At 41.3% G+C, this 22,450-nt stretch overlaps 1 protein-coding gene across 12 annotated transcripts in view; it reads left to right on the forward strand.

Moving 5' to 3' along the window:
- DCLK2 (doublecortin like kinase 2) overlaps positions 1-22,450 on the forward strand; it is a 151,333-nt gene that overhangs the window by 94,646 nt on the left and 34,237 nt on the right. For 8 of the 12 annotated variants that reach the window (XR_011073899.1, XR_011073897.1, XR_011073898.1 and 5 more), the window contains exons 5-8: positions 478-528; positions 4,185-4,279; positions 20,409-20,484; positions 21,584-21,692. Coding sequence is in view for 7 of the 12 variants with exons in the window: in XM_068542598.1 (XP_068398699.1) it covers positions 478-528; positions 4,185-4,279; positions 20,409-20,484; positions 21,584-21,692 (331 nt within the window). In the remaining 5 variants the exon portion in view is untranslated. The remainder of the gene's footprint in view (positions 1-477; positions 529-4,184; positions 4,280-20,408; positions 20,485-21,583; positions 21,693-22,450) is intronic. The other 4 variants (XR_011073901.1, XM_068542603.1, XM_068542599.1 and 1 more) reach the window with 3 other exon arrangements.

Genomic DNA, 22,450 nt, shown 5'->3' on the forward strand with positions numbered 1-22,450 from the left:
TAGGGGCAATGATTATTGTTAGAAAGTAGCACTGCTTATTTCAGAGTCAGACTTACCTCTAAGTTTCTTTCAGATCTTAAGCCTATAGATTTGTCATAATTTTGACAGCTTTTGACATTTTAAAGAATTAAAATATCCCCCAAATCTTGATATATTGATTCTGTAAGGCTTGCTTATAGTAGTTATAATTTTGCTGATATCATTTCCCATTAAGAAAAGGATTGTGAAAAAACTGTGATTTTACATGTGGTAAATCTAGAACATGTGAAAGTAGTATCAATAAAAACTGTCTGAAGCATCAACCTTTTTATAAAATACTGAGTTTGGGGGGTGTTCTACTTTCTATTGCTTCTTCTTCAGCACCTACCCCACTTTCTCTAGGTCGGGCTGTTTTGCCCTTCTTTTTGTGTACATGTTTAGACCTGCTGAATAACCACTCTCCTTACTGTCTCCTTTGTTTATACTGAATGTGTCCAGTAAAGAGGGGTGGCCACTACTCCAGGGCCTACTCTACAGCCAAATCCCCAGGTGAGCCATGATTATTATGGCTTTGTCGCTCTGCTGGGTTTTTGTTTTCGTCTTTCGCCATATTTCTGTTTCCTTTTGCTCCATTTCCACGAATGCATCTGGCTTTTACCAGTGGACATCTGTGCAGTTATCAAGCGCTTCACAATGCTTCAGCCTCCCTTACTTGTTAGAGAGCCAGCCATCCCCAGAAGGTTGCCAGGTGCCTGTCTGTGTGTAGTCACGGTACACAGTGATGGAGGAGACACAGCGCTTCAAGGGGTGTGTCTTCTAGTTAATTTGGGAGAATAGCCTGTTATTGAAGAAGGCTAAGGGCTGTTGGTAATATGAAAATGGCCATAGAAGCAATTATACTCGCCTCTCCTTCCTCCCCACCCTGGGGTTAATAGGCCCAACGTCCTCTCTCTAAAATATCAGTGATATGAATATTTTTAACTGAATGCATCTCTCTGATGTTAAGCTTATTTCAAATCATATTGTGCTTTCTGTAAAGTATCTCACATGCAGGGAAAGCTAATATAACATGAAATTTGCGTAAATACACTTCACTGAGTTTACCACGTGGTAAATTAGACTTTTGTCAGGTTCTTAGCTTTTGTTTTGGTGATAGGTTTACAGATGCTTATCACGTAAGTAATATAAATAAAAGTGGGGAGAGTGGTTCAAGGATCAGGTATTAAAATTAATCTAATTTTGTCTGCCTGAGGTCTAAAGAGGGAAATTAACATATTGAACTAAAAACATGTTTTATAGCCATACTTGTCTTGCAGACCAACTGCTTCATAATATAGTCTAATAAGTGTATAAATCTTTTTAACTAGAATTTGGAATGCTTAGAAATTGATTTGAGAAAATCTTAGGATTCCAGTACTCCAGATTTTCAACTGAGTCCATATTTGGGTTTGGGTTAATAAAGTTTATCTTAACTTATAAGTAAAAGTTGTGAGATGTAAATCGCATTTCAGAGGGCTTCTTTATAAGAGATTAACTCAAAATCATGTTCAGCACACACTGTAGATACAGAAAATGGAGAGAGAGTTTTGTATTATTAAATGCCACAGTACACAGAAGTATAACTCGCTTTTACGGACTGCTTTAGCTGTAGTATGCCTGTTACCATTCAGAACATTCCATGGGACTCACTGGAATTTCAAACAGAGCAAGTAACTTTGTAAATGTCATATTGTACTTTTTCACTCTTGGGACAGAAGTGCTCCCATCAGTGAAGTCTTCTGGCTGACAAAATTCCTCAACAAAACTCTAAATTTATCTAAATAGCTAAATGATATGTAATAAACACATAGAAATTAATCTGGGTGATACAAGTGGGTAAATAGTTACCACCATTTGCACCTTAAAAATTCTCACTTCGGATTTCTAGCTTGTGAATCTGTCATCGTCCACCAGGATAAACAATGCCCAGAGCAAGCAAACAAGAAAGCCCCCAAGTTTATTTCTTACCTTACCGTTGAGGGGAAGGGTGGATAAGAGCCTTATTTGGGGAGAGAAAATCCAGGGTGTAGTGAAGGAGGGGGAGCACCGCAGAGACGCTGGGCGTTGTCGACCTGCCTGTCGGTAGCAGCAGTGTCGGGGGAGACAGCACAGTGTGGCTCTGCCCCAGGCCCCACTTACCCTCCCAGAGCCTGGAGAAATGTGCAGATAAATGGAATTAAGAACTTCTCGCTAGACAACATTTTTTTTTAGAACCTTTCAAATGCTATCAGAAACTTAGAGGGCTGTATATGGCTTAGTATCTCTTTAGGATGGGAGTTATTTGAGGGTAACTATGGACATGTAGTTACTGATAGCAGTTCAATCCCTGGCAGTGAGTTTTGTTAAGAAATTATGTTTAGGCAGGAGGTGTGTTTTTAGGGAAATTGGTCTGCCACAGGGCTGACCATTTGCAGGAACCAATTTTTCTTCTTTAGTCCCTTTTCTGTCACTGTTCCAAGGAAATCTTTGATATCAAAGTGGTTTCTGAACATCAGTGAAAGGTAACAGCCCTTGGTGAGTAGGAACTGGTGACCTGAACAGGTTGCTGTGTGGAATGAAGGAGAAAAGGAGCCAAACTCAGTATCAGCTCACAGCAAGCTTACTAGTTCACTGCTCATAGTAATCTCTATTTTACGTGAATTCCTACCACCAGTTCCCTTTAAAGAGAATTTTTAAAAGAAAGAGCATTAATTGAAGTGTAACTTTATTGAAAAATAATCAGGGCTGTTGAATACTCTTAAAAGTTTCTAATTAATTGTACAGTTACTTGTGTTGTACTTGTGCTCTAAATACCCACATACATTTGTTAAGAAAATCTAGATAACTGATAATGATTTATGAATGAGTGGTTTTAAACTAGAAAAATTCAAGTTTGGTAATTTAAAAATAACTGGAAAATTTTTTCATCGTTGCTGAATTTTTACAAGGAGCAATACAATAAACATACATGACTGATTCATCTAATCACACACACTTACAGATCCAGAATTCTGCCTCCGTTCAAGGACTGGTGCTTACTTTTTTGAGTCACCTATGCAGGACCTTTATCTCTGCATTTTGATTTTTGTATTTATTAGCATCGTTTAAAATAACAGTTGTCTCCTCCCTTGTATTAAAAAGATTATTTAAAAAGGAAATGGACTTTGCTTTTCTTTCCATAGAGATGAGTGTCAGTTTTCATCTGCTTGGGGCAAAAGCATCGAAGATGAATGATAAAAGGGGTTAAAGCACTCCTTAGAAGAGGAAAAAAAAAAAAAAAATATATATATATATATATATATATATATACCAATACCAGATGTTAACTAATAGTTTTGTGAAATTACAGCCGAAGTGGATCCCATTGGTATAATTAGGAATAAGCCTGAGTTATACTGAGATGTGTGACTAGCATTGTATAGTATAAAATCTGCAAACTAACCCTCCCCTTGAAACAGCCGTGCCCATACTCTTCCCTACCGGGTCTCTAAATTGAGCTTTCAACGGAAGAAGTGTATGGAAGTTTGGAGGAGGGTGTACAAAAAACCACCAAGACTTGCTGAATAATGGGGAAATTAAGTTGAGAAGACAAGAAAATGGAAGGAATTAGAAATAACTAGTCTAGATAATAAGAAATTGGCTTTCAAACAAATAAGTAGGTATTACAAGGAAAATGACCAGTAATTTTCTTTTTCTATTAAGAATATACTTAGAAAATGTGTTATAATCATGGTGGAATTGATTTGGCAGAGCCACAAGAACGTCTTGGTTATTCAGCTTGGTGTGTACTAAGACGCTGGATATTGGAGTAGTTATAGGACAACCTTCAGAGTAGACCATTACAAATATAACAGCCGTACATTTCTCTACCCGTGATGGCAGGCAGGATATATGGACAAGTTGTTGCTCACATCTCTAACTCCATAACGTTTTATATATTTGTTTATGTCACTGTTGGAAAACTATTATTGAAAATAATTCTAGTTTCACTGCTTATTTGTCTGATACTTTGTCTGTAATGCAGTAAGACACATTTTTTTTGCTTTTTGCTGATTTACCGTCTGCTTTGAGCTTTGAATGAATTGAAGCTCCATTGGAGCTATACTGGGCATATGCTTAGTGTTTTTACACAATCTGGTGGTTCTGAGTTTTAATGATCTCTGTCTCCTTTGTTGTCTCATGATCAGTTAATGGAACTCCCAGCAGCCAACTTTCCACTCCTAAATCTACGAAATCCTCCAGTTCCTCTCCAACTAGCCCAGGAAGTTTCAGAGGATTAAAGGTATGAAATAGGAAATGTGGCTTATTTGTGTGATTTTGTTATTTTGAGTTGCATAGTTTAGTTAACTTGTTCAGGGGCTTGGGTGCAGTAACAAATCATAAAGGAAAGAGTTTAGGATTTGGAGCCGGGAAGACCTGGCTTTGAATCTTGTGTCCTTTTTCATCTTGTAATTTGGGCCAGTTCACTTAACTCTTCTGAGCTAAAGTGTTCCCATCTCTTAAACAGGAATATAAAGTTGTGGTTAGGGTTGAACATAATGTGGTTTTATATAAATAAATAGCAGTTTTCCTATTATTATCAAAATGATTTACAATGGCAAAACCTTGGAGAACACCATGATTCTTTTTTAAAATGTCATTTAAAATCATGATTTTAATATCGTTAACGTAATTTGACTGTGTGAAAGTCTAAAACAGAGTGAAATTCTGGCATAATACTTATATCCACAAGTTAGTAACACAAGAAGAATATGTTCATTTTGGTGAAGAACTTAGGAATAAATCTTAGGTTTTGACTGTGATGTCCTAAAAATATAAACAGTAACTTAACACGATTAAGCAGTTGTTTTAATAGGCATTTTATCTAATAGAGAAGGAGAAGAATGAATGATGAGCAAAATCAAATTTGCAGGATTTCCACAAGTTTAATTTGATTTAGTAGCCCTCAATAATTTAAGTTTATACGAGGAAATTTGCCCGGTAAAATAGCAGTACATGATTTTTCTTAAAGATTGAAAGTGTCCTTTTGTAGAAACAATCAAATTGTCTGTATGGTAATGTACTTTAGGAAGATGGAAGTGTACACAGTGCCATGATGTACACGCGTATTAACTTTCATTCTCTTGGAGTGTTTAACATCGGAAGCACCTTCGTTAGGAATACATTCTTGAAAGTTGGTTGCCCCAACACTTCAGATATTGTCCGAGTGGTTTTCTTTACTTTAAGGATGCTGAAAAACATTTTTCACTGATAAAGTGAAAGGTAAAAGCACGCCTGGTGAACGTGGGGTGGGAACCTGCTGGACTGGCAGGGCGGTGGGCCTGCGGGTCCTCACTGCCTGCAGGGCTCTGTTCTCCACCTGACACTCAGGTGTGCTTGTCCTGTCCTGAGAATGTTGTATCTACCTCAGAGTGAACTGCGTGGTCCTTGTCTGAGTGCCTGACTTCAAAAAGAGAGTTTCTTCTGGAAAAGAACAGATCAGATTGTCTGTTTTTGTGCCTGCTTGCTTATGTATGTTGGCAGAATTTGGACTGAGACCAATAGTCAGTTTGGGATTGGGAGCACATAGCTCTCAGTAACCTCTACGTACTGGAAGTTCCTTATATTTATCAAAAGAACCGGCCATTTTCTGAAGTGCTAAATTGGCTTAGGTCAGTGTATAATATGATTTCAGTGGAATTTTTTTTTTAAGATTTATTTATTATTTACTTATTTTTATTTATTTTTGGCTGAGTTGGGTCTTAGTTGTGGCACGCGGGGTGCACGGGCTTCTCTTTTCTAGTTGCGGCGCACAGGCTCCAGGGCACATGGGCTGTGTAGTTGTGACATGTGGGCTTAGTTGCTCCGTGGCATGTGGGATCTTAGTTCCCTGACCAGGGATCGAACCCACGTCCCCTGCATTGTAAGGCGGATTCTTTACCGCTGGACCACCAGGGAAGTCCCTCAATGGAATTCTTAAATGTCAATCCCAAAAGAAAAGTTATATCCATTAAAAATCACTCATGTAATTATTTTCAGCTTTTCTTTCCCAACTTATTTTCCCCAGAATAGATTGGAGATGCTCTCTTTTTAATCCGGGTAACTTTCAAGAGAACTAGAGTAAAGATCAAGTTGATTCACCTCTTTTCCAGTTTCAGTTGTTTCATCCTTTGTTAAAACTAAAGCAAGTTGTTCCTAGTGCTGGTAATTGTCAACCTAGGGCAAACCTAACCTAAGCTTTGCAGTGATCCACCTGCAAAAGGTCATTTGTATTTCTCCCTCAGGCTGTTGCTGTAGGCAGGGCTGCTCTGATCCTTGACCTAGGACTGCGTGTGGCCATCCCAGAAGGTACCTTACCCAGGGTCTTAGTCATTTCCCCTTTTTTTTGTTATCCATTGGTAACCTGGTCTCCCATCTTTCTTCCCAGTCCATCTTCAGCTCTCAGCCCAAGATTGTCTTTTTTTGTTGTTGCCACTGGGTCAATTGGTGCTGCTTAAATGCTCTGAGTACGGACCCATTCCTTCACGTATGCGCACAGACTTGCAGGCGATCGCTCACAGATGCGGAAGTCTGGAGTGAAGAGGCATGGGATTTTTAAAACATGCTAATAAGTTGTATTATTGCAGAGACATTAGATAAAATTGTTCTCACTACACTAGGTGTATCTTAATTATTAGAGTAACCCCAGCATTTAGCACACACAGTTCCATGGCACATGGTAAGTGCTCAAGGATCACTTATTGATGCAGAAATAAATGAAGAAGGTTAGGGAGATGCTGATTCCTGGTCAAGAGTGAAGATGAGATTACCAGTTAGATAAAGAGTAGTGGTTCTTCCGTGACCTCCCACCCCTTCCTTTCTCCTCTACCATACCTGGGGCTTGGCTAACAGCTGTGAGACCTCCTCTTGAGTTTTCTTTTGATCATCTGTAAAATAAGGATGTTTGACCTTTGATAACTTCTAGAGTGCTAAGATTAGAGTTCTTTTAAGTTGCCCAAAAATCTGTCTAGGAAGCTGGGGAGTCTATTGCTCTTCCTCTCACTTTAAAGCTGATGCAGAATCACTGAATCTGACATTAAATATTCGCAGCTAAACAAGTCTCTGCCACACCCATCAGCTGTTTGGACACAAAGCTAAACACCTCTAACCCCTGCCTGTTCCCAGGGGTCGTACTTTGTGGACATTTCATCTCATCACAGTTCCCCACAGTCCATGGTGTGTATTGTCCTTGGAATGGAAACCTGCCTTTGAAATACTGCAGCTTAGTTGTTCTCTTTACTGTACAAAATACCGTAATTTCGATGTCGTTATAGAGCTCTAGTCAGCATCTGTCCACGTTTGCATTATTTTCTCTATTCAGTGACATTACAAATGGAGAATTACAGATAATTACCATGTGTTAGTGCTATGCTTTTTCTTTCCCCTTCATTTAAAATAGCTTATTAAGATCAATTAAGAGGAGATGTCTGACAATGGAGAGCTGTTTTTCATGGGCAGGAACTCTTTACCACTATTTATCCTACTTAGATGCTTTCATGGCTTTGGGGATAGTCTTTTTCCAGAGAATCAGGGAATTGACAAAAGCAAGCAAACCAAGCCAGGACAGCGTATGCAGGAGTTGACACTCACATCATTCTGTATCCCAGGACACAGTTTTTGGCAGATGGCTTTTTTTTTTTCTCTACTATCTGGGTTTTACTTACTAGGGAATTAAGCAAAATCAAGTCAAAGGTCAGCAGAATTTGATATCCTGTCACAGTTTTTCCCCCCTTTGTGCCAGTTTCTGGGAACCATTTTGTGTCTGGGTGGAGACACTGAAAGAACTGAAAATGGAAATAGTGACATTGTGATGTTTAATCTCTGACCCAGAGCATCGTTTCTGTTTGGTCCTTGAAGAAGACGGGAGTTCAGAAGCAGCTCCCCCTCCTCCACAAAAAGCCCTCATTGTTTTCTCGATAGTGCTCTTGTGAGGAAGACAGCTCTGCCCCATTCATACGTGTTCATAGAAGGTCAAGCTCTCTAAGGGGCTGGACCAAAGGCAGGAGAAGAAGCAAAGTTTTCCTCAAATTGGGAATGTTTTTTTGCAAGGTGGGGTGTTAAGAAATAGCGTGGCAGGGCAGAAATAGAGACACAGATGTAGAGAACAAACGTATGGACACCGAGGGGGGAAAGCAGAGGCGGGTGGAGGTGGTGGTGTGATGAATTGGGAGATTGGGATTGACATGTATACACTGATGGGTATAAAATGGATGACTAATAAGAACCTGCTGTATAAAAAAATAAATAAAAGAAAATTAAAAAAAAAAAAAAAGAAATAGTGTGGCGACCAAGTAATTAAGGTTCTTTAAACCTACAACCAAAAGATGTTAGGACAACTGAGAGTTAGTTGTCCCTCAATTATAACTCTTTGGTTTTGCTAGACAGTTACCTAAAACCATAGAATGTGGAAACTGGAAGTGGCCTCAGATCTTTTAGTTTGTCTTCATTGTATAGATGGAGAATCTGAGGTGCACTCAAATCTCTCTCTCTGTTACAGTTTCTCATCTTGGACTTTCTTTTATTATTATTATTATTATTATTTTGCTTTAAAACGAGTGTGATGCCATATCAAGTCAATGTTATTCTCTCACCATGTACTCTGTAAGAGGTGGGTGTGGGTGTTTATTTGGCCAGCATTTGAGTATGTGCTAAATAAAGTAGCATGATCAGTATTCACAGCAGCTTTTTAGGAAGTATGAAAAAAACATCGTACTGGTCATGACGGTGACATGGTATAGTCAGCTGCCTTTTAAGAGGTCCTATCTGTTCAGTGTTAAGTGATTTTTAAAAATAATAACCTGTTTTTCTGACTAGCTTAAAGATGAATTTGAAATGGTTTTGGATGCAATTACGTTATGCTATTTGGACGATAAACTCACCTTGACCTAAAAGAAAAAAAGATTCTGAGGTGCAGAGATGTGAAGTGAGTTGCTCTAGGTCCCAGTGGCCAGTTGGGATCTCTGACCCTTTCACAGTCTCCGTCTCTCACTTTTGACCTTCCCCCATCCCTGGTGGGCCTGCTTCAGTGACCCCAACACAGGCACCCCTTGGAAAAGCTGTGCCGTGTAGGTCTTTTAGGAGGGTGAGTGCCTGGGTTTAGATATGCACAAATGCTCTGAATAAAAACAGGTTGTGAGACGGGGAAAGGAACAAGGAGAGGGGAGGGTTGGGAAAAGGGGGAGGTGATCCTGGGGTGGGGGAGGGGGGAGAGGCCAGAGGGAGGGCGAGGAAGACAGAGAAGAACTCCTGTTGACAGCTCTTCCTGGGAGGCTTGGTGTAAGAGATTGTTCATCGTATCTAATGGGGATTCTTTTCAAGAGAAATGGTTACACTGTGTGACCAGCAGTTTTACTTTAGGGGGTCCGCTTTAGTAAAATGACAAAGTTCACAGTGGGTTAGGGTTATTGGGTTTCTTTGTTTGTTTGTTTCTTTGGGTTTTTTTGGAAGCCAGCAATGGAGCTGAGTGTGGTCAAGACTGGCACAGGTTGGAAACACACTGTGTAGTCCTGCCCCAGCAGGTGCATGGGTACCTCGACCTGGGATAACACTCCACAGTGGGCCTGCGATGGAGGCCACATCGTGAGCACACTGGCATGACGGGAATTTGCATGCAGAGTGCACGCTCATAACCACTACTAGCCCCCAAAGACACAGTGAGAAAGCAGGGCAAGTCTGTTATACAGCTGACTGGAACTACGTAGTCAGACCACAAATTAGTAAAATGAGTTGCTAGGGCTACCCACTGGGCTTCTTCCTGAGAACCTAGTGCCTAGGTATGAGAAGTTGGCTTTGCTTTTGTACAAGTTTTGGGAATCCGGCTTTTCTAAAAGACAGGACCACTCGTGGTGATAGTCATGTGGGGAGGGGGTGTCTTTGCAGCTGTTTCCACCACTGTGGCACCAGGCCACCCACCAAGCCAGGCAGACGGGGAGCCAAAGGCCGTGAGGTAAGGCCAGTTCATGCCAGGTTGTACTAAGCCTGTGTCAGGAAGAACTTTTATTCTCCTTACTTATTAAAATTTTCTGTGAATGTTCCAATCTGTCCCAGTTAAGATAAGGGACCCATTTAGGCCAGAGGACGAAAGCAGAGATGGCACCCGCTAGTGTGCAGTTACATAGAAGGAGAGGCTCAGAGAAGGAAGCAGCCCAGAGGCCCCTGCTCTGAGATGGACGCAAGATGGTGCACCGGTTCAGGGTGTGAGCTCGGGAACCGGAGTGTCTGGGTTTCATCTTGGCTTGGCTACTCACTAGCTGTGTGGCCTTGGGCAACTCACATCACCCTTATCTGTAAAAAAAGGGGATTCCTAGGACCTACTGCACAGGGTTGAGATTAACTGATTAAATATAAAGAAAGGACTTAGAATAGCTTTGTTACTCTATTATTCTATTGTTATTCTTTTATATTTGTATTACAGTAAGCATTGGGGTTTCCAGGTGCAGTTTTCACATGAGGGAAGTTTCACTTAGAAAAAAAAAAAATGATACGCAGTAGTGCAGGAGAAGGAAAGAGAAAGTGAGAGAAGTCAGACTCCGGATATTATTACCTTCTCTGCTTTTCTGTTATGACTTTCCCTCCCAGCTCTACCCTTCGTCTTTGTTTTCCTGCCCTCTCTACATGTTCCAACCCTATTAGTAATCTATAGGTAATTCTGTTAGTAACAAGCTATCCCCAAATTTAGCATCTTAAAACAACAATAAAAAATTATTTTCTCCCACAGTTCTTGTGGGTCAGGAATTCAGGAGCAGCTTAAGATCTTTGAAGAGGTCGTAGTCAATATGTATACCAGGGCTTCAGTTGCCCGAAGCTTGACTGGGAACGGACGATCCCCTCCCACTCACTTGGTGGCAAGTTGTGCCGGCTCTTGGCAGGAGGCCTCAGTTCCTCACCGTGTGGACCCCTCCATAAATTGGCTTCAGGATCCTCAGAATGTGGCGACTGCATTTCCCCAGAGTGAGTGGTCTGAAAGAGAGTGCTGTGCAGAAGTTCCCCTTTCTATGACCTAGCCTCGCAGGTCAGACACCATCATTTCCATCATAGCTCAGTAGTCACAGATGTCAGCCCAGTTAAGCGTGGGAAGAGACTACACAAGGGCATGAACATCAGGAGACGAGGCTCACGGGGACCATCTTGGAGGCTGGCTCCCACTCCCCTTCTCTCTGCTTTCATCTCACCCAGAGTTTCTTTCCCAGGCTGCCTCTGCTCCCTCAGTAGCTTTCTGTCCATTCTCCCTTCTGAGCACCACAAAAGTCTCTCTCCCCATCAATTTCATTGCTTTTTTCTCCTTCCAGTCCTTTTGTTCTCCAGACCGATCACTCCCTGTGCATCCTTTTCTCTCCTCTGCAAACCCTAGAATCCTACCACCACTGTTGTTTTCTTCTCTTAATCCCCATCTTCCTGATCCTCCATTTTCTCCTTGACCTCAGCCCGTGATCTCCTGTTTCCTCTGCCCAAGCTCCTCTGAGTCCCTTCGATCTAGCTGATAACCTTCCCTTCAGGAATATTTACTGTGAGTAAATCACAGCATTTTCTTTGGGACAGATAAGCAATAAAGAGTACTAAATGTGTCATCAGCTGCCAGATGGATGAAGAAAGCATTTCCCTGAAATTTAATTCATCATCCATGTCCCAGTTTAAGACTTTCAAGGCTGTAGTAACTCAAGCCTTCAGAGTCAGGGGCACATCTGTGGACACTGGGGGATGAAATGTCTCATGTTTTGATGCTGAAGCGTATGCCCAGGGGCTGTCTACTGTGAGCATTCTTGTTGGTTGAAAGAAGAAAGAAAAAAGTACATTTGGAACATTATCCAACATCTTGAGATTATAAACTGTCTGATGTGCTGATATTTTGTCTGATGAATGTCTCCTGGGTCTGCTGTGGTGAAAGATTTTCCAGATTTGTGAAGTGTGATGAAAGGGCTGGTAGTATCTCATACTGATTGGCAGAGCTAAAATGTAACTCTTTGACCTTCTGAACTCAAAACTTCTTTTCGAAGCTGTGAAATGTAAATCCACAGTAGCTTCTGACCTTCAACATTTTCGCTTTTCCCTGGAGCTTTGGCTTTTCTTTGGTATTTAAAACTAGTTAATGGCCTTCAGTACGAAGAGACTGACGACTTATATACCTCCTTTATTACCTCAGAAATGTTGGGTGGTGACTTCATCTCTGAACAGAATTGATTTTGTTGACAGAAACAAAAGCAAAAGAGGGACTAAGCAGTTTTGAAGACTTCAGTGCCCTAACAAAATAAATCGTCACAATGACTCTCAGATTCTGTTTGAGGACAGTGATTTGTACATTGTAGTTGTTAAGTAAAAAAAAAAAAAAGCATTTGGTGGGTAAATGGCTCACCTGGGTGGAAGCCCTTTTTTACGGGGATGGAGGGAGAGTTTGCCAAGCAAATCAGTGTATAAATTGGATCAATTGTAAAAACTTTATTTGAATATAAGCAGCATATGTGTTTAGCTTAAACGCCCCCTTATTCGTGAAAGTGGGTAATTAGACCTTCTTCTCGGTCACGCATTAGAAAACTGGATGGCGATAATACTTAGAGGTTGTGGTAGTGAGCTGGCCTGTGCCAGTGACAGACAGTGATAGCCTCCATTGTTGGCACTGAAGAGACAGGCACCTCTCCCACCATGCAGGCATCCTAGAAATTGGTGGTACCTCACACTGAAAGCATGTAGACGTGTTTAGCAGGTAGGTGTGGCCATACCACCTGTTGCTGAAAAATCCAGTAATCCAATAAGCAAAATCCAATGCTTGAAAGGCTCACTCATAGGGATGTGATGAGATTCTGTGCTGGTTTTGGCAGGTCGTGTAGTCAACTGAGGTAGCAGAGATACTCAGAGGAACAGAAAGCCAAAGTCAGCAGGTTCCATGCAGCTCCTTTTGTTACTGGGTCCAACCTCGTACTGCTCACCACATGACAGGCTAATAAATTGAGAGAGGAGTTGTTGAGGCAAGGAATAGATACTTTATTCGGAAAGCCAGCAGACCGAGAAGATGGAGGACTAGTGTCCCAAAGAACCATCTTACCTGAGTTAGAATTCAGGCTTCTTTTATACTACTAGGGGAGGGGCTGTGGTTGGTTGGTAAAAACTTCTTGGTGCCAGAATCCTTTGTTCTTGCAGCTGACCGTGTGGTTCAGGTCACAGTGTTCCTCTCAGCCTCCAACAAGACAAATGTTATTCTCTGTTCTGCAACTTTTTATCTCTATATGAATGGGAAAATGTTATATCTTTAAAGGTCAGAGCCTTGAGAATGGGCTGTCCTGTATATTTCAGGCTATAAGCAACATTCTTTTAGTTATTAACTTGTAGCAAAAGCAATAGAATATAAAGGTTAAAGTAAAAGAAACATCCATTATGGAGTCAGGTTTGTTCTTCCCTATTAAACTTTCATGGACTTGAGCTGGCTACTGTCTCAAACAATGTACATGCACAGACAGTGGGTTCTGTTTACTGCTCTTCACCACTATGAACCAGTCACAAGTCTCAAGCACCACTGATTTTACCAAATGAAACCAAGCGTAAGGTATGGCTACAGATAAGAATACTTTGTATGTTACTAACCCTTAGGTGCTGATTCAGATTAATTGTCCTCATGTCTCATTACTAATACTGAAGTATTTCAAAGCAAATTATCACAAATCCAATATTAAAGCGTTAAAGCTTCTGTTTTTAAATGGATGCCTAATTTATACTGGTTTTCCTTCTAATTAATGGAACTGATATTTCTGATATTTTTTTAAAAAACACCACAAAAATGATCATGAGGCAAATCTATTTACAAGTAATATCTAGAATACTGATTTTTAAAAAAATCTTCAATACGTTTCAGAGGTCATCTTTTTAAAGAAAAATTTTTCTTAAGATTGCTTTATGTGAGGAGAGGCTGTGTATTTATTTATTGACTTGTATATTATTTGACTAAATTATAAGAATGTGATTATAGTTATGTACTCTGAAAGCATGTTCTAAATATACCCCAGTGAATATTTTGATCAGTGAGTCTGTTATAGGGTACAAGACTTCTTGAGGAGGTCATAGTGTGAGACTAGCCAAATAGCCTGGGCTCTGCAGTCAGACCCGGGTTTAAATTCTGAATCCACATTTGCTGTGGCATTTGGGCAAGTTATATAACCTCTCTGAGCTTTGGTTTCTTCACAGATCGATAGAGATGATGATAATACCTAATTCATAAGATATAAAAGTACTCATTTTAGGACTTGGCACAAAGTAGGCATTCAGTAAACTGTAATGAGTTGCTTCTCTCCTTTTCTTACAAAGAGAACATTGTTCTTGGGCTATTGATGACTCACAATGGCTAGGTTACTGGATGAGTGACAGAGAGAACTTAAATTAAGATAGCTGGACAATTAATTACGATTACTGCCAGAAACTTCCTCCACAGAGGTTCTCAACCTTAGCTACACGTTAGGCCTTCTGTGGAGCTTAAAAAAATGTTGATGCCTGGCCCCTACATGCAAGAATTCTTTAATCTGTGGTGCAGCCTGGCAATAGAATTTTTCAGATCTTCCCTGGTAATTCTAATGTACAGCCAAGGACAGAGAACCACTGCTTTATAACAACCATACCCTGGGGTTTATTCTGTTCTAAGCATTTAAAAGTGTAAGAATTATATTGGAGGAAAAGCTTTCCTAAGAAAGTTCTTGTAGACCAGGGATTTATTTGCCTGTGGCCACATTTGGCCCAACGCCTGTTTTTTCTCAATAAAGTTTTATTGGAACACAGCCATGCTCATTTGTTTCCATTTGGTCTATGGCTGTTTTCACGCTGCACCAGCAGAGTTGAGTAGTTGTGACAAAGACCATATGACCCACAAAGGCTAAAATTACTCTCTGGCCCTTTACAGAAAATGTTTCTGACCCCTGCAGTAGGCCACTTAAAAATTGAATCGTAGTGCTGTTTTCCAAGATGCATTCGAGAAAGTCAACTCACTATACAAGTGTATCTGCTAGATTCTGTTCAAATGCTTCCTTTTATGAAAAACCAAAATGAAGTTGGGACTATTAAGTAGTTCTATTAAGTAGCATTAATAGAACTATTTTTGCTACTTTTTTTTGAGAATTGCCTATTTCTGAACAAAACTTCACAATTTTAGTATAGCACTTAACATTCTCTTTAAATTCTAAGTTTTGTAGAAATAGTAATAATCCACTTATCAAAGAAATTTAATGTAGGACACTTTGACTTAACTTCCTTACTAAAAATGTGGAAAGCTGGCATGTTAATGATTATCAAATGTACTTACTCAGCCCTGAATGCCCTTTTAAATGAAGCTAGTTGAGAATACTGTATAGCTTTTTCTGCTTGCTCTCAAGTCTTTTTTAAAAAGTTCTGAGCAGAAGTGGATTCTTGTGCATTTTCCTTCCTTGCATACTCATAAAAATGGAGCTGCTGCTGCCAGAGAGTAGGTAGGTGGTGGCGCAGTGGAGCAGGTCCCAGAGAATGTGCTCGGCAATGTCTTCAGTCTTTTCAATCACTTTCCTTTCTTCACTCACCAGGAAATATGTCCCCTCTGCTCCCCACCCCTAAACATCATGACATCTTTTTGAATCAGTTAGTAATTATGGAAGATATCTTGAAAGAACCCAGTTGCTGCCACCCGTTTATGCTTTATGGAGGAACAGCTCACCCAAATGCAGCATCTAGGCACAGTCTTCGTGCTGTCTCAGCATCCTGGTTGCTGATGGAAGCATGAAAGCTCATTAGCGTTTTAAGAGATTAAAAAAAAAAATGTGTAGTTGGACAGTAGAAATGGGACCGGTTTAATCAGGAATGCCATATTTTAGTCTCTCCTTGCTTCAGTAAGAGAATAGTTCTCTTACAAGGGACAGGGAAATCCATAAATTCTGACTGGTAAATGGTGGGAATTTTGTAGTCATAGCTTTCGCTTTTCCTTCCTCTTTTGTCTGCATGTCTCTCAGGGCACCAGGAATGCTTTTCTTTATATGTAACAATAGATACTTCACGTTTGCCAGGGATCTGTCCAGAGATCTTGGTGAATACCCAGCTTTTCTTGGATTCTCAGAGCACCAGGCTTTGTTGCCAGGAGGTCACGTGAGCTTAATTGCTAGAGTTGTGATTCCAGCACGCCAAGTGCAGATTCGTGCTGTAGCGAAGCGCTTCCCTCGCACGGATCCTCACGGGCGTTTGAAACCATCAGGAGGAACCTTCAGATGGTTAGGTGAGGTTTCTGGGAAGGGTTTTAAGGGTGCACACATGCCTCTTCCTGAGACTGCAAGCTTCCGGCAGTAATGACCTTGGCCCTACATCTTTGCATCCTTTGCAGCCAGCACAGGTTGTAGCTGAGGGAGGAAAGGAAAACTGTCCGTGGGTCTAATCATGTCCTGTCTGTTGAGCTGTGTTATAAGATGATTCCCACATTTCTTTATGTTTTCATTTTCTTCATGAAAGCTTTATTTTCAAGTAAAGGAACATATTGGGACAGGTAATCAGTTATGTCACTTCTGTTAACTCTCTAGTTTTTAAATGCTTGAGGTTTAGCACTTTGAAAAAAAATCATTCTGTTTGAGAGTTTTGAAAAATAATCTTCTTGCCATCATTCCTTACTAAGAAAGCTGCATTTCCTGGTGATTTAGTGAAACTTTTGTCAGGTACACATGAAAGTAGCCTCTCACGTGGGCCTGTGCCCTCACTCTGCCCATGAGGCCACCTCCGAGGCCGGGCTTCAGCCCAGTTGCTGGAGGACCAGCTTCCACCACCTGCTCTGGCTCCTTGCCACCTCTGAATCCCAACACAAACCAGGTTTGTAATTGCTGGACTGTACAGGGAATCAGGACAGGTGGGAATGGGGGTTTAATCAAAAGAAGCATTGAGAAAGTTACAGAGGTTGACAGGAGCTCAGTAAACACTCCAGGGAGTCACACATCCATGTGAAAATGTACAAAGAGGTAAAAATGCCTGCATTTTAGCCCCTTCCAAGACTTCCTTCTTAGCCCTTGAGTCAGAACGTATCAGCTTGCGATGAACTAACTTACTCAAATTAGCTCAAGAAAGAGACCTGTGAGAAGAACGTTACCTGCTTCCAGGAGAGCCGAGCAAGCAGGCCTGGGGGAAGGCAGGTCTTCGGACCTCTGCAGTGGGCGTGGGGTCTGCACGCTGCACACTCCCTCCGGCTCTGAGTGTTGGGAAGGGAGATGGTTCCTTCAGTGCCCAGGCTGGACCCAGCCAGCTGTGTCCCGAGGGCGTGAGGCTGCCCCGTTCTGGGCTGTGAGATATAGACATTCAGGTAAGCCGGCCACTGTCCACTGCTGCTCCCGGACATTGACGGTCCACCTCCCCCATCCCTGTAACCTAAAGGCAAGCCCGTGATCAAAGGGGATCTTTCCATTTATCTTTTGAGATCTAAAACTTTCCCCAAAATGACATTGTTCTTATCTTTATTCCATTGAGAATGTGGCTGGTATGAGTTTAATTTGGATCTCTTATTCCCATGACTGACAGTTTTCAATCTAGTAAGGGTTGGATTAGAAGTGGAACAGACTTCGAATGAATTATTTAGCAAAAGATCTCTTATAGCCATTGTACATTCAATAATTCAAAAGCATTTCTCAGACACTCAGTTCAAGGCCCTATGCTGGATGTTTTGAGGAAAAATACTAATAACTAATATTGAGTTATTGTTACATGTCAGTGACTGTGCTAAAATGAGTTTACATGCATGAGCTAATTTTAATTCTTTAACACATCTTTGCACTAGCTGCTGCTACTATCCCTATATTCAGAGCAGGAAATTAAGACTTAGAAAGTTTTAGCAACGTTTCAAAAAAAAGATAATTGGAGACTTCCCTGGTGGCGCAGTGGTTAAGAATCCACTTGCCAATGCAGGGGACACGGGTTCAAGCCCTGGTCCGGAGAGTTCTCACATGTTGCAGAGCAACTAAGCCCGTGTGCCACAACTACTGAGCGTGTGCGCCACAACAACTACTAGCCCGTGCTCTAGAGCCCACATGCCACAGCTGCTGAGCCCGCGTGTCACAACTACTGAAGCCCACATGCCTAGAGCCTGTGCTCCACAACAAGAGAAGCCACCGCAGTGAGAAGCCTGCGCACCACAACGAAGAGTAGCCCCTGCTCACCGCAACTAGAGAAAGTCCGCGTGCAGCAATGAAGACCCAACACAGCCAAAAATAAATAAATAAAGCTACTCAAAAAAATTAAAAAATAAAAAAGATTATTGGAGTTAATGTAAGTATGAAATACATGAAAAAAAGTGATGGGAAACAAGTTGGACAGGTAAGGGGATAAATCATGGCCTGAACGCCATGCTGAAGACGTGTGGGTTAGTCTGTTGGTAACGAAGACCCAATGAGTTTCTGGGATCCTAGGGGCGATGTCAGAACTATCCTTCGGAAAAGCTTCTCTGGCTATAATCGTGGAGTGGGAGAGACTGATGGTAACTGAGGAGTCCTCTGGTAGAGGTGCCGAGAGAAGCTGAGCACGACCAGGACTGGGGTAGTTGCTGTGGCCATGAATGGAGCAGAGAATGCTGTGGTTTTCTTTTCAGCTTCCTTTTATGTTCCCTCTCTGGGGCTTGATTTTAAAAGTCTAGCTTTTAAACATTCTAGCATAGACTCCTGCTGAATTTGGAGTTGCCTTCAATTTCAGCAGAAAAAAAAAAAAAAGAATAGAACAAACGAAAAAGCTCAATTTTGAAAAACTTTGTCCACCGAATTACCTGTATTGTGAGGAAACAGTGATTGAACTCTTGAGGAGCCAGGTGTTCATCCGGCTGCAGCGTTTTCATCAGGTTAAGGGTGGCCAGAAAGCGACCCACACGCACACCCACATTCCTGCATGACTACTTCCCTGTCAGAGTGTAGGACACAGACACTTACGAGAGGTGTGTTTGTCCCTCAGGAGGGGGCTCATTTGGTGGCTGTCACCACTGCTTTTCCGTGGCCCTGGGTTTCCTAGCAGGACACGCTGCTCCTGGTTTTACTGTCCACACAGGTGTGGTTACGTGGGACCTGAGAAAACAGCCTAATTTTTACGTGCCTCTCATCCTTGAGGCTCATATTTTATCCCCAAAGAACTTCTGGATGATCCTGTTTGAAGGAATGTTGTAAGTATTGGGTTTTCCTGGATTGAACCAAACTCGGCATCTGTGAGGTTTTCCACTTCACCCAGAGGAAGAGAGTGGACTCAGTGTCTGTAGCTTGTGGGCACTGTGGGAAGGGTAGGTCCCTGCTCTAGACCTGTGCTATCTGTGCTTTCATTTAGCAAGTGTGAATTAAGTAGTGTGTGCACCAGGCCCTGTGCTGCACATGGAGGACGCAGGGATGGAGAAGGCACAGCTGCTATGGGGCAGAAGCTGCCAGGATAGTTTGGGCGTAGAGGCAAGCATGTAAACACACCAGCACAAAAAATGCCAAAGATGCTTCTCGGTATTTGGTAAGTCCTTTGATGTTTAAACTCCTGAAAGGAATACTTTTTTTTTTTTTTTGAAAGAGAAGAAAGAAAATTAAAGATGAAAGAGAAAAGATTGAGTTTGAAAGTGTAATAGCCCTTGGAAATTAAGAAAAAATTCCACAAGCCTACAGAATAATAAAGAAAATAAATAATAAAACAAAATAGTAATAAATAAATATATGAATAATAGTCATAATATGAGTTTTTCAGTTTACCTAGGAACTAGAGATATTTCTGTGTTAGACTGGGAACTTCAGCTTTTTGTGAAGTTGGAACCTACCTAAAAGCTTTATCTTTTATTCCCCTCTGGTTCCTAGTAAAAAAAAGCTCCTTATGATGCTTCAGAGGAATTCCTGCTGTCTTAGGGTGGCAAAGGAGTTGATTGGGCCAGGGCTGTTCTCTGGGTCCTGAAGCTACAGGAGGGTGCAGAAGGTGATGCAGTCCCAGACATGGGGCTGGACTTCTGAGAAGAGCTCTACCCTAGCAGGGACTCTGGTGGTCAGCCAGGGTGTGGGGAAGGGTGGGGAATGTGGGATCTGGGGACTCTGTGCTGGCGTTCTTGTAATTATCTGTAGTTCTAAGCCTTCTTGTGCTGCTAGTAACTACCTTGTTCATGGGTGAGGCCGTGAAAGTCTCCTTACTTTACTTCGTTGAGATCAAAAGTAACACAGTATCAAAGAAGAGTAACATACGTCAATTTTCCTGATACTAATATGAATTGAAAATACTGTATCTAAGGAAGAACTGTATTAATGGGATTGTATATAGGGAGAAAGGTGAGATGAGAAGCAAGGGGATGCTTCTTCTGTTTCTGTACCATTTTATTTTATTTTTTTTGCATTCTATTATATAAGCATTTTCTCTTCTCTTAAGGATGAGCTAGCTAAAGATTCGGAAACTTATCCTGATAAATAATGGGCACTCTCCTCTTTCAGCAGAATTCTGCACATGGCCGATCTTCTTCCAATGTAAATGGCGGGCCTGAACTTGATCGTTGCATGAGTCCTGAAGGTAGTTCTCAGTCTATGATTACTTTTTTTTAAAAAATTATTTATTTATTTATTTTGGGCTGTGTTGGGTCTTCGTTTCTGTGCGAGGGCTTTCTCTAGTTGTGGCAAGCGGGGGCCACTCTTCATCGCGGTGCGTGGGCCTCTCACTATCGTGGCCTCTCTTGTTACGGAGCACAGGCTCCAGACGCGCAGACTCAGTAGTTGTGGCTCACGGGCCTAGTTGCTCCGTGGCATGTGGGATCTTCCCAGACCAGGGCTCAAACCCGTGTCCCCTGCATCGGCAGGCAGATTCTCAACCACTGCGCCACCAGGGAAGCCCCTATGTTTACTTTTATAAGGGAAGCCATCCATGTGAACTCGGTTGCCCCCCAAACCCACTTGGGCTAAATTATCTCCCTAAACAGCAGGGGTCACGTCAATATGTATAGAATCTCGTTGTTAATTAAGCTACCCAATTTCAAATTTTAGTCTTGGGTTTCCTTTATTTTTCCTTAGTGGCAATCTGCTCATAATTCCTAAATGTAGGCTTTCCTTTTTCTTAGATAACATTAAGTGGGCTTCTTTGTTTGATGTCAGCTATGTACAGGGCACTGAGGATACATTGTGAAAAGTGGTCGATCTTAACCACTTCCTTCTCCTGCCCCTCCCCCCTCTCCTTTTTGAGGACACTTTGAGCCAGATATTAGCCTTAACAAGGTATCCGAAGTGGCCAGTATTTTCTTTACCAGAAAATCTTGAAGAGAAAATTTCTAAGATTAAGTCCCCATCATCAATCCCCTCCCCCTTTCTCCAGAGTTGACAAAAAGTTTACAAAGTTTTGGTTAGACTTCCCTTTTACCCAAAGCTAATCACTTATTTTCAGCTGATATTTCAGGGATTTGTTAGGTTTATTGATTTTGTTGGTTTCTGACTCCAACCAACAAGGCCAAAGGAAATTGGTGATTCAGGTGTTCTATTCAGAGAATATGCTCAGAGGATTTTCTTTAGTTTTACCACAGATTTAGAAATAACTCCATTGTGATTTATTATTTTACCAATCTGTAGGAATCAAGGTGAAATGTGATGTGTTCATTAGACTTTGTGTTTATCCTTTTTTGCAGGTGTGAATGGAAACAGGTGCTCTGAATCATCAACTCTTCTTGAGAAGTACAAAATTGGGAAGGTTATTGGTGATGGCAATTTTGCAGTAGTCAAAGAGTGCATGGACAGGTGAGTGGATAGTGAGAATAATCGTTTGTTCACTGACACATACATTTTCCTTTGGAGTTTATTCTTATCTGAATGAACGAAAGGCCTTCTTAAAGAGTCTACTCTTAGGACTAGTGTTTTGCATGCCCACAGGCAACTTGACAGGGGAAAATATACGTATACATGTAGAATATAAACCTGCTTTTTACTTTGGGAGATATATCAGTTCTCATCCATGAGACAGAGAAAAATAGGAAAGAGTACGATTCATTAAAAAAAAAAAATCTATAGCACTTATCTGTGTCAGGCTCTATTCTCAGTGCTGTACTTATATTGTCATTAACCCTCTCAGCTAATAATTAATTGCATATTATCAGTAGTTCAGGATACATGAGCTCTGACTTTATTCAATATCAGAATCAGCCAACTTTTGCCCATATTAAAATTATATTTTTGCTTGTCCAGCCTTATTTTGTTTAAGGTCCTAATTTCTCAGATGGTAACAAATCCATTCTTTTACATTCCAGGCCTTTTGTAAACAATATTAAAACTGGAAAAGACTCAGATTAGAGTGTTTGTGTTTATAGCGTGTTATTCTAGCTGTTCTAAGTGGTAATTTTTGTTGTGGTGGTGGGAGATGGGTGAGGGGGAGTTTTCCAGAAAGTTCTGGTGACTACAGTTTTCCTGTTCTGCTACATCTCCAGTGAAGCTTTACTGCTCCTTATATGGTACACAAAGTAGCTCCCTGTCTTCTAAGCCCCTCTGCTTAGCTCTGGTAC

This window comes from Eschrichtius robustus, chromosome 4 (assembly GCF_028021215.1).
Source record: "Eschrichtius robustus isolate mEscRob2 chromosome 4, mEscRob2.pri, whole genome shotgun sequence".
Lineage (NCBI taxonomy): Eukaryota > Metazoa > Chordata > Mammalia > Artiodactyla > Eschrichtiidae > Eschrichtius > Eschrichtius robustus.